This window comes from Hyperolius riggenbachi, chromosome 10 (genome assembly GCF_040937935.1).
Source record: "Hyperolius riggenbachi isolate aHypRig1 chromosome 10, aHypRig1.pri, whole genome shotgun sequence".
Lineage (NCBI taxonomy): Eukaryota > Metazoa > Chordata > Amphibia > Anura > Hyperoliidae > Hyperolius > Hyperolius riggenbachi.
Window position 1 is genome coordinate 99,625,650 of NC_090655.1, and position 12,955 is coordinate 99,638,604.

The 12,955-nt window shown below is 47.2% G+C and overlaps 1 protein-coding gene across 6 annotated transcripts in view; it reads right to left on the reverse strand.

The window, feature by feature from the left end:
• The window catches only part of PRKG1 (protein kinase cGMP-dependent 1), a 1,426,855-nt gene that overhangs the window by 1,135,372 nt on the left and 278,528 nt on the right, over window positions 1-12,955 (reverse strand). The window contains exon 1 of one of the 6 annotated variants that reach the window (XM_068258263.1): window positions 8,884-9,016. The exons of the other annotated variants lie outside the window; for them this stretch is intronic. Within the exon in view, the coding sequence (XP_068114364.1) occupies window positions 8,884-8,924 (41 nt within the window). The 5' untranslated portion in view covers window positions 8,925-9,016. Of the gene's footprint in view, window positions 1-8,883; window positions 9,017-12,955 lie in introns of those variants that run through there. 6 annotated transcript variants of the gene reach the window in all.

A 12,955-nucleotide genomic window follows, 5' to 3' on the forward strand; every position in this document is an offset into this window, starting at 1 on the left:
CTATGCCCCACTCAGCCTCCGCTTTCCGCATAGCGTGCAGTCGCCATTCCAGCCGGCGGCGCCTGCCAGTAAGAAGCTGCAGCAGCCCTCTCTCCTTTCAGACCATCCACAAAGGCAATATGGAGAGGTAAGCGGACAACACAGGATAACAAACCTAATGCTCCTGGACATGCCTCCGCCGCACCAACAGCCCTTAGCCCCCCAAGCTCTCCAGGACTGCAGCGCAGGTATAGAGAGACCTGTCCCTGGACAGGAAACATCCATACTGCCGGATACCTGACAAATCTTTTTACTTATAGAGAGGCTTGTGGATGTTTCCTGTTTCCTGGGAGGGGCCAGATCTCGATGTATACCTGTCCTGGAGGGTTAATGGAAAAAGAATCATTTTGAATGCTGAGTGTTGTGTAATCTGCACATATTATACAATGATGAGAATATTTTCTTTGCTGCTAATCTTCTAGTAATTATTCATAGTACACAACCAATTCACTAGATCATATTTTTTTTTTCCCTTCAGTGTCTCGAAGTGTTTTCTAAGCGCTTTTGCACTTTTTTTTCGGCTTTTTGCACTTCCTGACGCAAATGCAACGTAATTATTCATCAAAGCGCTGGGGAAATCTCTATAAAAAGCACTTCAAGCGCAATTTCCCTATACCTTTCATTGAGCAAAAATGCTCAGAAAATGGTATAGGCACCGATTTGCTGAGCGGATCGGAAACAAACCGCTCAGATCAAAACATTCTAATAGGGAATCATTGCACAAGCTTTTTAGGGCGATTTTTTTTTTTTTTTTTTTTTTGAAAAAGGGTGAAAATGCCCCGGGTGTGAACGAGACCTAAAAGTATTGAAAGCAGAGAATCAGCAGAACAGCAAAGCAATGGGCATTGTTGAAAAGGAAATACATACAGTATGTCAGCCTCCATGTCAGTTCAGGTATGCTTAAAATACTGAAACAATTACTTGCACCTGAAAAGATGAAGGTCAAGTACTACTTTCAATGAATTATAATTATTTTTACTATTGCTGTTTGAATTGGATTCCACTCTGAGCAGCACAGTTCGTAAACCTTTTATCAAATTCTTAGTAAACAATGGCACCAATAAATCTCTAGCTGAGGTTATTTTATATTATAACATATATTATAACATTCGAACATTTGTTCTCCTTTCATACATACTGTACCTTTTTCTGAAGTGGATAATACTGTACTGTTTGTATTAAAGACATCCTAGTCATGTATGCAAGATACATAATGATCTAAACAATTTGTCTAGTCACTGAGAGGATTTCTGTCTGTAACCACAGGAAAGAGTTCGCTAGGTCATCTTACTGGTTTATATGTCTGTATCAGGTAACACAGGAGCAGGTCAGTTTTTAGGCGTAGACAAACCAGGCAAATACCTAGGCCCATATGCAATTCACTTTTCCTCCTGCATTTTCTCCTAGGTGATATTTTCACAACTTGTAAATAGAATGTCTTTATAACTACTTCCATACCAGCAGTCTCTGGTCCTTTAACCACCCTGGCGTTCAGTTTCCCCAGGATTTCCGTGCAAAAAGTGTTTCAATTAATTTCCAATAATTTGCAACCTTTTTTTTTGCAACCAATTTTTTTTAATATTAAATTTAATACAGATTATTGTATTGAATTCAATTTAAAAAAAAAAAAGTGTTTTCTGCAAGATGTTGATGACGCTGTGTGACCCTGGTGTCATCAACGCCGATCAACGGGGGACATGTGATCGCTGAGGAAGAAGCAAAATCCGCCAAGGGACATGGAAGAGGACACTGGGGAAGCTATCAGAGGTACGCGGCGAGGGATCAGTATGCCAATGGTGAGTATAAGACCCAGATGTATAGGTAGAAGATGTGCAGCCAGGTATAGTTAGCCAAGTATAGTTAGCCAGGTATATAGCGAGCCAGATGTTTAGCCAGGTATATAGTGAGCCAGATGTTTAGCCAGGTATATAGCGAGCCAGATGTTTAGCCAGGTATATAGTGAGCCAGGTGTTTAGCCAGGTATATAGTGAGCCAGGTGTTTAGCCAGGTATATAGCGAGCCAGGTGTTTAGCCAGGTATATAGTGAGCCAGGTGTTTAGCCAGATTTATAGGTAGCCAGATGTCCCCCTCCCGATCCTTTCCCCCCCCCCCCCCCCCCTCAGCACGCTGTGGGTAGCGATCTGTGCTACCCACAGCGTGCAGAACAAGCATCCAGCCACCCTAGGGAATCCCTGGGCAGCCAGCGGGGCAGAGAATGTGCGGGGGATCCCTCTTGTATGTGGAGGCTGTGCTGGCGGGGGATCCCCCTCTGTGCGGGTGGGGGGATCCCCCTTCTATTGTGGCTTTTGCGGGCAGGGGGATCCCCCTCTGTGCGGGTGGGGGGATCCCCCTTCTATTGTGGCTTTTGCGGGCGGGGGGGATCCCCCTCTGTGCGGGTGGGGGGATCCCCCTTCTATTGTGGCTGTTGCGGGCGGCCTATCCCCCTCCTCCCCATGTCCCCCCTCCCGATCTCCTCCCCCCCCCCTCTCTAAGCCCATTGAGTAAATAGATTTACTCACCCGAGTGACGTCACCAAGCCTCGTAATGTAACTGTACAGAGACCGGGACTTCGGAGATGGAGGAGGAAGTGCTGCTGCCGTCGCTGGAGAAAGCCCTCGGGTGAGTAAATCCATTTACTCAATGGGCTTAGAGAGGGGGGGGGGGGGGAGATCGGGAGGGAGGACATCGGGAGGGAGGGGGAGGAGGGGGATAGGCCGCCCGCAACAGCCACAATAGAAGGGGGATCCCCCCACCCGCACAGAGGGGGATCCCCCCGCCCGCAAAAGCCACAATAGAAGGGGGATCCCCCCGCCCGCACAAGCCACCATATAAAGGGGATCCCCCCGCCCGCACAGAGGGGGATCCCCCGCCAGCACAGCCTCCACATACAAGGGGGATCCCCCGCACATTCTCTGCCCTGCTGGCTGCCCAGGGATTCCCTAGGGTGGCTGGATGCTTGTTCTGCACGCTGTGGGTAGCACAGATCGCTACCCACAGCGTGCAGTCAGGCATCCAGCCATCCTGGGGAATCCCTCTGATAAGAAAAAAATGCAGCCGGCGGGGCAGAGAAACAGGAAATCTCCCTGTCGGCATGGACGAGCTCAGCTCGTCATTAACGTTTTTTGCAAGTTTTTGCTGGACGAACTCAGCTCGTCCATACCGCCAGGGAGGTTAAGGACCAGAGACTGAAGATACCGTAAAACGGTGCTTACCGACGATTTGCCGTAGAGATCCACGGCTCTACCATCACCACCGGGCCCTCTCTCTGCAGTCTCTATGATGGCAGAGCTCTGTGTGCCACTCAGGAGCCGCTTTCATTAGCTCCTGACCCTGTCTATCAATGTAAGCCAATGAGACTAATTTAGTGATGACAGGGTCAGGAGGCAATAGAATCGGCTCCTGACCGGCTCACAGAGCTCTGTTGTCATAGTGACGGCAGGGCGAGTGGGTTGTGGCGCGGATAGAGCAATCGGCGATTGTTCATATCTATGTCCTGTCAGAGCTGTGCAGCCACAAGTAGGACGTAGATTTCAACCGTACTAGCCCAGAAGGAGTTAAACAGCAAGCAAGCAAACAAATACTCAAAATAATTTTAACAGCACTTTTCATCTACTTCTTGGTCCTTTTTCCATTGCAAAGTGCTAAAAAAAAAAAAAAAAAAAATATTTTAAGTCGAATATGAAAAATTATCTCCAAGCAGAAAACTCAAGAGAAAAAGTGAATTGCATATGGGCCCTAGTGTGACGCTTGTAGTAAAGGGCACCACAGAGCTACTCTTAGCACAATATGGCCCATATCCACTTCACTTTTTCTTCTAAGTTTTCCCCTAGGAGATTTTTTTTCGTCTTCTGTTTAACTACTTTCGGACCGAGCGAGTGCAAATCTACGTCGGGCAGGGGGCGCTGCAGTCCTGACAGGACGTAAACTCTACGTCCCATTGACCGCGCACCCCTGCCCGTCTCCGCCGCTCGGTCCGCTCTGCCCCCGCCGCTCGTTGCTGCCCTGCCGCCTCTATGACGGCAGAGCACTGTGAGCCGGGCAGGAGCAGTTTTCATTGGCTCCTGGCCCTGTCATTCATGTAAGCCGCTCTCATTGGCTTACATTGAGTGACAGGTCAGGAGCCAATGAAAGCGGCTCCTGACCGGCGCACAGCGCTCTGCCGTCATAGCGACGGCAGAGAGCGCAGCCTGCGGCGGGGACTGAGCGGCGTGTTCGTCGGGAGCGGCGGATCATTGCGGCGATTCGTCGGGAAGCGGCGATTTACGGGACCAGCACCCTCTGGTCCTTAAGGGGGCAGAGGGTGCTGGTCCAGAAAGGGTTAAAATACCTTAATTTTTTATTAACACCCTGTTTATCAACACCCTGCATTTGAACAAGTGCCAAAAAGTCTGTGAAAAAGTACTGTGAAAATTATTCTGAGTATTTTCTTGTTTGCTGGTGGCTTAAAAGGCATTTTTTTGGATAGCTGTGAAAATAGTACCTAGGAGAAAAAGTGAATTGGATCGGGCCTTATGCTTTATAAGATTCTTAGGCCTCTTTTCCACAGTTAGTTGAAGTGAAATGCCTGTCAGGCCTGGGACCAACTAGAAAGCGCAAAGAGCTATCGCAATTACCAGCGATTTGTGAAAGCATTTTACAAGCAATTTTGGGAGTGATTTCACTGCTCCTATACAATTCTTTAGAATGGAAACGATCCCAAAATGCTGCATGTCCTGCGATTGTGATTTCCTTAATCGCAATCACTCTAGTGGAATCAGTCCCATCCATTTACATTGGCAGAGCGTTTAGGGAAATCACTAGCGATTGAAAGCGTTACCTAAATGCTCAAAAAAAAAAAAAAAAAAAAAAAAAAATCACTAATGGGTTTCAGGCCTCAAACTCTCACAACTGCTAGCTGCTGCCTGGTAACTGCTCACAGCTGCCTGGTAACTGTTTGCTGAGCGCACAAGCCTCATACACAACTGTCAATTTCATTTTGAAAGAGATGCATAGTAATCTCAACACCTAAATGGACACTACCGATTGGCAGAACAATGATATATTTAGTGCTATAACCGTGCTAATTAAGCTGTAATGGTTTTAGATCTGATCTCTATAGACTATTGCAACTCTTCTTAATTTCCAGGACAATATTTCAACCTGTAAAGACTCAGGCTCTAAAGTAAACCTGACGCAGGAAGGGAGAGAAAAATAAAATTAGATACTTGCCTGTTTAACCACTTACAGTAAGTACCAGCGGTCTCGGCCCCCTTAAGGACCAGAGAGAGATGGTACCAGAAACTGCAGAACACCGGCGAATAACCGCACGTCGGAAACCTGGGCCACCAAGGCTATGACAGCAGAGTTTCTGTGAGCCGTTCAGGAGTTACTTTCATTGGCTCCTGACCCTGCCTATCAATGTAAGCCAATAGGAGCCAATGTAAGCCAATGAAATCTGCTCTTGACCCGCTAACAGGGCTCTGCCATTATAGAGATGGCAGAGGAAGTGAGCTGCGGCGGGGAGAAAGCAGCGAGATCGCCGAGAGCGAGGAAAATGCACGGCGTCTGTTAATTGAAAACTACGCCCTGGCAGCCAGGTAGCCATCCAAACAAGGCATAGATTTCAATCACTAAGGTCCTAAAGTAGTTAATACAGTAAAATATCTGGTACCTAGCACCAACAGAGACTGCCTGGTGCCAGGTACATGTGCCAGCCCCCCTAAAAAAAGCACTAACCCCCCCATGCTAAATAAAATACTCAGAGAGGGTCCAGCACCGTCTCCTAGCGGCTTTTTTATGCCCTATGTGCACAGCGTCCGGTTTGTCTCCCGACCCGCATTGGGGAACATGGCACAGCGGGAGTCGTGCACGGACACCAGAAAGCCGCTGTGCTGCACATGCTGGACACTTGGTGATTATATTAATCACCGTAACCCCCCCCCCCCCCCCCCCGGTTATCCTTCCAATTTATCCTTTCAGGCATGCCACAGGCAACTACTGGTTGCCTGAGTTCCAGATAACGAGTAATTTGCTATATATGTATGAGGCAGTAGTAAATCAGTAAATTTACCAATATTCTAGTACCAGCTATTTCCTGCATCCTTTTCAGTTGGCACCTTTATCAAATATACGTCCTTGCATGGAGCTCCTAAATGGCCAGAAATTTACATAAAATAAGGATTAAGAAACATTAAACTTTCAGTTTGGGATGGAACAAAATGGGGCAAATGCTTTTGCAAGGCACTGTATGCTTAGGCTGAGAAAATAAAGGACCTTTAGGCCTCTTTCACACCAACACGTTGCGTTTTAGGGGACGTTAAGGTCGCATAATGTGCCCAACGCAACGCCTGGTAGTGTTGAAGGACGATGCCAGAGTGAGCCGCGTTATGCAGCTCTTGGTGCGCAGTATAGACTGCGGAGACCACGTGATCGGAACACTCTGCATCACGTGGTGCCGCCAGCTAATAAGCGGCCGGCCGCTCCAGGAAGAAAACACTGCAGTGCAGTGAATATTAATTAGCCAAGTGGCTGCCGACAATAACTGACTCTACCCTCCTCCTCTCCTGCACAAAAAATAAATAAATAGCTAAATTACATAACGCACAGCATGCTGCACTTTCCTATAACCTCCAGCGTTACAATGTAACGCAACGTGGGCACTACGAACAGTCCATTGATTTTTCATTACTGTGCGGTGGGCTGCGTTACAGGCTGCTCTAACGTGCGTCTGTAAAGTCCTACTGTGAAACCTTATTGTAAAATGCGAGATCTGGTCGCTGTTTCACAAAAATCTTGCTAAGTAAGAATGGTCCAGATTCGCAGTGCGACCAAACACGTTCATTTTTCATGTGACCTGTGTTTATAGAAATGTTATTTAAAGCGGTTTACTCCAACAAATGAAACATTTCATCCGCCACAGTATGTATTGACTGTTCAGTGATTATCATGGATAAACACAATAGCCCTTTCACTCTATGCAACTTGTACTGCGATAAGAACGTAACATAGCCTTAAAGTCGTATCATGCGGTATTGTAACAGTGAGGCAAAAAGTACAATGTAAGTATGCCTTACTGCCACTGTAAATGCACACATATCTGGTTAATGCATAACATGCTGCACTGGAACCTGCCGCACCGCACTTAATGTGAAAACCCCATACATATATCATTGCATAGCGCTGCAATGATATTGTCCATTGCCCCACAAGGCAAGTTAATAATTGTGAAAGGACCCTAAGGGCTGGAACCCACAGGAGCGCTTTTGGCAGCGTTTTGGCAGCACTGCGATACGCTAGCAGTTTGCCAAAACGCTGGGCTAATGTTAATGGATGGGGCAACTTCCACAGGAGCGTTTGCGTTTCCCAGAAACGCAAACGCAGGACCTGCAGCATTTTGGGAGCGTTAGCGCTTCAATGTAAAGTATTGAAACGCTAGCAGAAACGCTCAGCAAAACCTAAACTGAGCGGTTTTGCTAGCGTTTTGCGGTTCAGCACACTGTAACAAAATGAAAAATAATTCACAGGACCAATCAGGATAAAAACGCAAAACGCTAGGCACCCGCTGGGGAAAAAAATACAATGTTGCAAAACACGACCAAAAACGCGCATGAATCCGCTTGCAAACCGCTCAGACAAAACGCTAGCGGTTGCGTTTTGCGTTTGCGGTTTTCAGTGGGTTCCAGGCCTAAGGCTGGTTTCACAGTGGGACGTTACAGGCGCACGTTACAGCAGCCTGTAACGCACCCCACCGCACAGCAATGAAAAATCAATGGGCTGTTCACAGTGCCCACGTTGCGTTACTTAGTAACGCTGCGTCATAAGACAACGTACTGCATGCAGTACTTTATAGTTAGACTGCTTGCACATGCTCAGTAATGTTTGAGAGGAGCGGAGAGCGGCCAGGCACATGGCTAATTAATATTCACTGCACTCAGTGACGTGCAGTGTTTACTTCCTGGAGCGGCCGCTCTGTGCGGCGATTGGCCAGGCGGGACCACGTGATGCCGCATACGTCCAAGAGTACGCATCACGGACGGCAGAGTGAGCTGCACAACGCAGCTCACTGTGACGTCCACATCAGAGAGCACCAGGCGTTGCGTTAGGGGCACGTTATGCGACCATAACGTCCCCTAAAACGCAACGTCCTACTGTGAAACCAGCCTAAATGACACAATAGCCTCCATTCACAATACATGTGCGAACAAGAAAATTTAAACAAGAAATTACCGACATCGGTAATTAGTGTTTTTTTCCACATTCACACAACATTTCCGTGTGTGAGTAACATTCGGTAAAATAGTGTAGTAAACACTAATTAAACTGTAGAACTGCGGAATAAGTGTGTAAATTATTGTTTTCTGTGAAAAAAATCCAGCAAACATCTCGAAGGCCTCGACTACCTGTAATTGGATGTGAAGTGAAAACAGCGCCAGGTCTTAGCTGAAAAAAAAATTACAATAATAATTTGGTAGTTAACCATAAAAACAATGCACACTTGTTTCTTTATGAATTTCATTTTTTGTGTAATTTAATTCTTAAATAACAATTTTTTTTTAACCAACATGTTACCAAAAACTTACTGCAAGTGGTAATTTCAGGCGGAATTCATTGTCCATTTAGTCAAACTTCAGACGGTAATTTTTTGGCATTTGGTAACCAAATGTGGTCCGGTAACTCATTGTCAATGGAGGCCAATAACTCAGCAGGCAAATGTCCCTGGCAGCTCCACAATATGATAACTATAACCCAAAGCAATACTGCATTTTTTTTAAAACAAGTAAACAGTAATACTTTTCTGAACTGCTGTTACCTCAATTAAAATAAATAAGCAGATATCACATAAAGACTGTCAGGAAATAATTTTACCTCAGAATTTCTGGCAGACAGCTCCACTCCACCTTCCACATTTCGCCCACTTATTCTAATGACACATTCTCTAGTATGCAGCAAGTCATGCCTTGAATATTGCAGTAGAGAGGACATGGCACATTTGCTTGCAGGGTCCACAGACATAAAAGCAAGAGACTGCAGAGAAAGGCTGAGAGGGATGTGGGTGTGGCCTCAGCCAGGAGAGAACTGGCTGCATCTGAAGTGAATGTGGGTGTGGCCTCAGCCAGGTGCAAAAAGGTACTAATCAAGCTCTGTGGTGTATGGAAACCTGGAGAAAAGTAGTGATTTTTCAACATTTAGGCCCTGTTCACACTGCACGCGTTTCCAGCCGCGTTTTGGAAACGTGTGCAGGTGGCCAACACGCACGACATCAGACTTTGCATAGAGTGCAATGTCTGATGTTCACACTGCATGCGTTCCGGACCTGTGCGGTCCGGGAACGCATGCTGCACGCATTTTTTGTAACACGCGTGGCTGTCCTATTCCCTTTTCAGTGATGGGATCAGCCACGCAATGCACACAAACGCGGATGGCGTGCGTTCGTACGCGTTGCATTCCGCGTGCGTGCCCGTCCGCGTTTGTGATGTGAACGGGGCCTTTTAGGCCCCTTTTACACAATCAGTTGCTCTCAGTTATAACTGAAAGCAAACTGATTTTTAAAGTAATGCTCAGGTTTTCCGTTGGGTACTTATCCGTTAGCCGGGCGCATCCGGCAGGTGGCGACAAAACTCCACCAGAGTTACATCTTTCCCTACTATCCATGTCGGCCTGGAGGGGGAATAGTAATTAGCGCCACCTGCCGGATGCGCCCGGCTAACGGATAAGTACCTTCCGTTGTCTTAGTTCCCACTATATCAAATATATAACTGAAAGTTTTTGCACAATGCACTGCTATAGAAAAAACATGTTTCAATGCGTACTAACACATATCCACACATTAAAGGGAACCTGAACTGAAAATTAAAAGGCAAAATAAACATACACACATCATAGTTACCTCCTGTGTAGTCTACTCCTCAACCTCTTTCTCCTCTCCTGCATCCCATTTGTGATCAATGGAATTCTCTGTCCTCCATTTTGAAAATGGCCATTACCCCATACCAGCTTCCTGATCAGCACACTGTTAAACTGTAATATCCCCCATAGGGAAACATGGACATTACCTTGCACATTCAGTTGTAACTGACAGCAGATGATATATAACTGACAGCAACTGGTATATTTCAGTTCTGACAAAATATTGTCAGAACTGGAAGGGATCACTGAAAGAAGAAAATGGTGAGATTCTGAGGAACTGATGGTGAGGTTACAATGTAACATTTATTTGCAGCTACGTTGTGTTTATTTTAAATAGTTTTACTCAGTTCAGGTTCCCTTTAACCCCCTTGCCGTTCCAATTCTGACGGCAAGGGGGCAGCGCAGCACTTTTTTTGTAATTTTCTTTTTTTTTTTTAATCATGTAGCGAGCCCAGGGCTCACTACATGATAGCCGCTGACAAGCGGCATCCCCCTACCCACTCCGATCGCCTTCGGCGATCAGAGTAAGCAGGAAATCCCGTTCAGAACGGGATTTCCTACTGGGCTTCCCCAGTCGCCATGGCGACCAGGCGGGATGACGTCACCTACGTCATGGACGTCAGAGGGAATCCCGATCCACCCCTCAGCGCTGCCTGACACTGATTGGCCAGGCTGCGTAAGGGGTCTGGAGGGGGCGCGGCGAATCAGCGGCGATCGGAATATGCACGCCGCTAGCAAAGTGCTAGCTGCGTGCAGTAAAAAAAAAAAAAATTGAAAAAAAAAAATCGGCCCAGCGGGGCCGGAGAAATCCTTCTGCGCAGGTTACCCCGAGCTGAGCTCGGGATAACCGGCAAGAAGGTTAAGGGTAAATTGGCCCTAATGCCTCTTTTCCACAGACAGTTGAACTGTGTGCTCAGCAAGCAGTTACCAGGCAGCAGTGAGCAGTTGTGAGAGTTTATTATTATTATTATTATTGATTTCTAAAGCGCGAACATATAAATCAATAATAATAATAATAATAATCTCTCACAACTGCTTGCTGCTAGTTTATGAGGAGTTTCACTGCCAATCAACAGTCCGAGGCCTTACTGAAACATTACAAAGCACCAGCACTGTGTGTGTGCACGCCACATGGTCACAGAAAGTGCAGTTATGGTGTCATCATGCCATGCCTCACACAAGGCTATGTATATAGATTATATGTTCAGAAAATAAATGTGGCTGGAGTGCTAATGTACAATGCCTCTGTTTAAAGGGACACTTAAGTCAAGCAAAAAAAAAAAAAAAAAGAAAAGTGTAAAAGGGTTTTACACACCTGGGGCTTCCATCAGCCCCCTGCAGCTGTCCGGTGCCCTCGTAGCCCCGCTCCGATCCTCCTGTCACTGCCGGCAGCTACTTCCGGTTTCAGCGACAGGCGCCGACAGGCTGGGAACGCGAGTGATTCTACGCATTCCTGGCCACAATAGCACCCTCTATACTGCTATTGCTGCCTTCCTTGCCGCAATAGCAGTTTAGAAGGTGCTATTATGGCCAGGAGCGCGAAGAATCACTCGCGTTCCCAGCCTGACGGTGCATGTCGCCAAAACCGGAAGTAGCCGCCGGCGGTGACAGGAGGATCGGAGCAAGGCTGCGAGGGAACAGGACAGCTGCAGGGGGCTGATGGAAGCCCCAAGTGAGTAAAACTTTTTTTTTTGTGTGACTTAAGTGCCCCTTCGAGTCCTCTGTTCAGATGGGCAGATTAATTCACCACCAGTCAGCTGCTCTCCTGCACTGGCCATGTGTTTGTTAGTGCTCCATGCCAACAGGCACCCCCGACACATCCTCCCCCCCCCCCCCCATCGTGTCACATTTAAGCGTGGCCAAGCTCAGAAGCAACATGTCGCAGTGTTTTTTGCTGTAGATTAACATTGCATGTCAACTGCTGACACGTGTGGTGTTAAAACTGCTGCCTTTCAGCTGCACACTGTGTCGGGCTTATCGCCAGGGAGGTTAAGGACAATTCAATGCCTAAATAGCATGAGTGCAAAAGAAAAAATCTGACTGACAGGCATTCTATACAAATTTCAGACAAGAGTAAAAGTTACGGTGATGCTACAAGTTCTTATGGGTAAAAAAGTGAATTTTGGAAAATCTACACACTGCGAAGCAATTGGTTTATGTTCAGGAAACACAACTTCAGTTCACTCACGCGGAGGTTGCATATGAACCCTTTTTCACTGCAGATCTCGATCACAAACAAGCTGCAATTCTGATCGTGACTTGGCAGTTTTGTTTTTTTTTGTTTGTTTTTTTTAAACCCAATCTGAGTGTTGCAACAAGATTTTCTGTGTGATTGGTACTATGTATGCTGCAATTGCGAGGGGCAGGGCTTCAAGCCACATAGATGTATCACACAAAAAATTACAAAGTACGGTGCTTACTATGTGATTTTCATGTGTAGCCGTAGAATACAACCTCAACACAATTGCAGGCAAACTGCAGTAAGCAGTGTGATTGTATTTAACCACTTAAGGACCAGGGGTTTTTCTAATGATCGGTGCTGCGGGGGCCGAGCACCGATCAGGATTGTGGCCGGGCGATCAGACTTCCCCCTTTTTTTCCACACTAGGGGGATGTCCTGCTGGGGGGGGGTCTGATCACCGCCGGCTATTACGGAGTAGCGGGGGCTCCTCAAAGCCCCCCTCCGCAGCCATTTCCGCCCTCTCTCCGCTTACCTCCCTCTCCCTCTTGTTCTGTAATGCGCAGGACGGAAGTCCGTCCTGCGCATCCTAGGATAGGCTTTGGCCTATCAGATGCCGGTGATCCCCGGCCAATCAGAGGCCGGGGATCGCCGATCTGCCTTACGGCGCTGCTGCGCAGCAGCACCGTATGATGTAAACAGCGGGGATTTCTACCCCGCGTGTTTACATTCGCCGGCTGTTTACGGAGACACCCTCCGTGAACTGGCATGGAAAGGCCGCTCGATCGAGCGGTCATTTCCATGCTATACCACTAACGACCCGCCGACGCCTATCGGCGTTAGGCGGTCGTT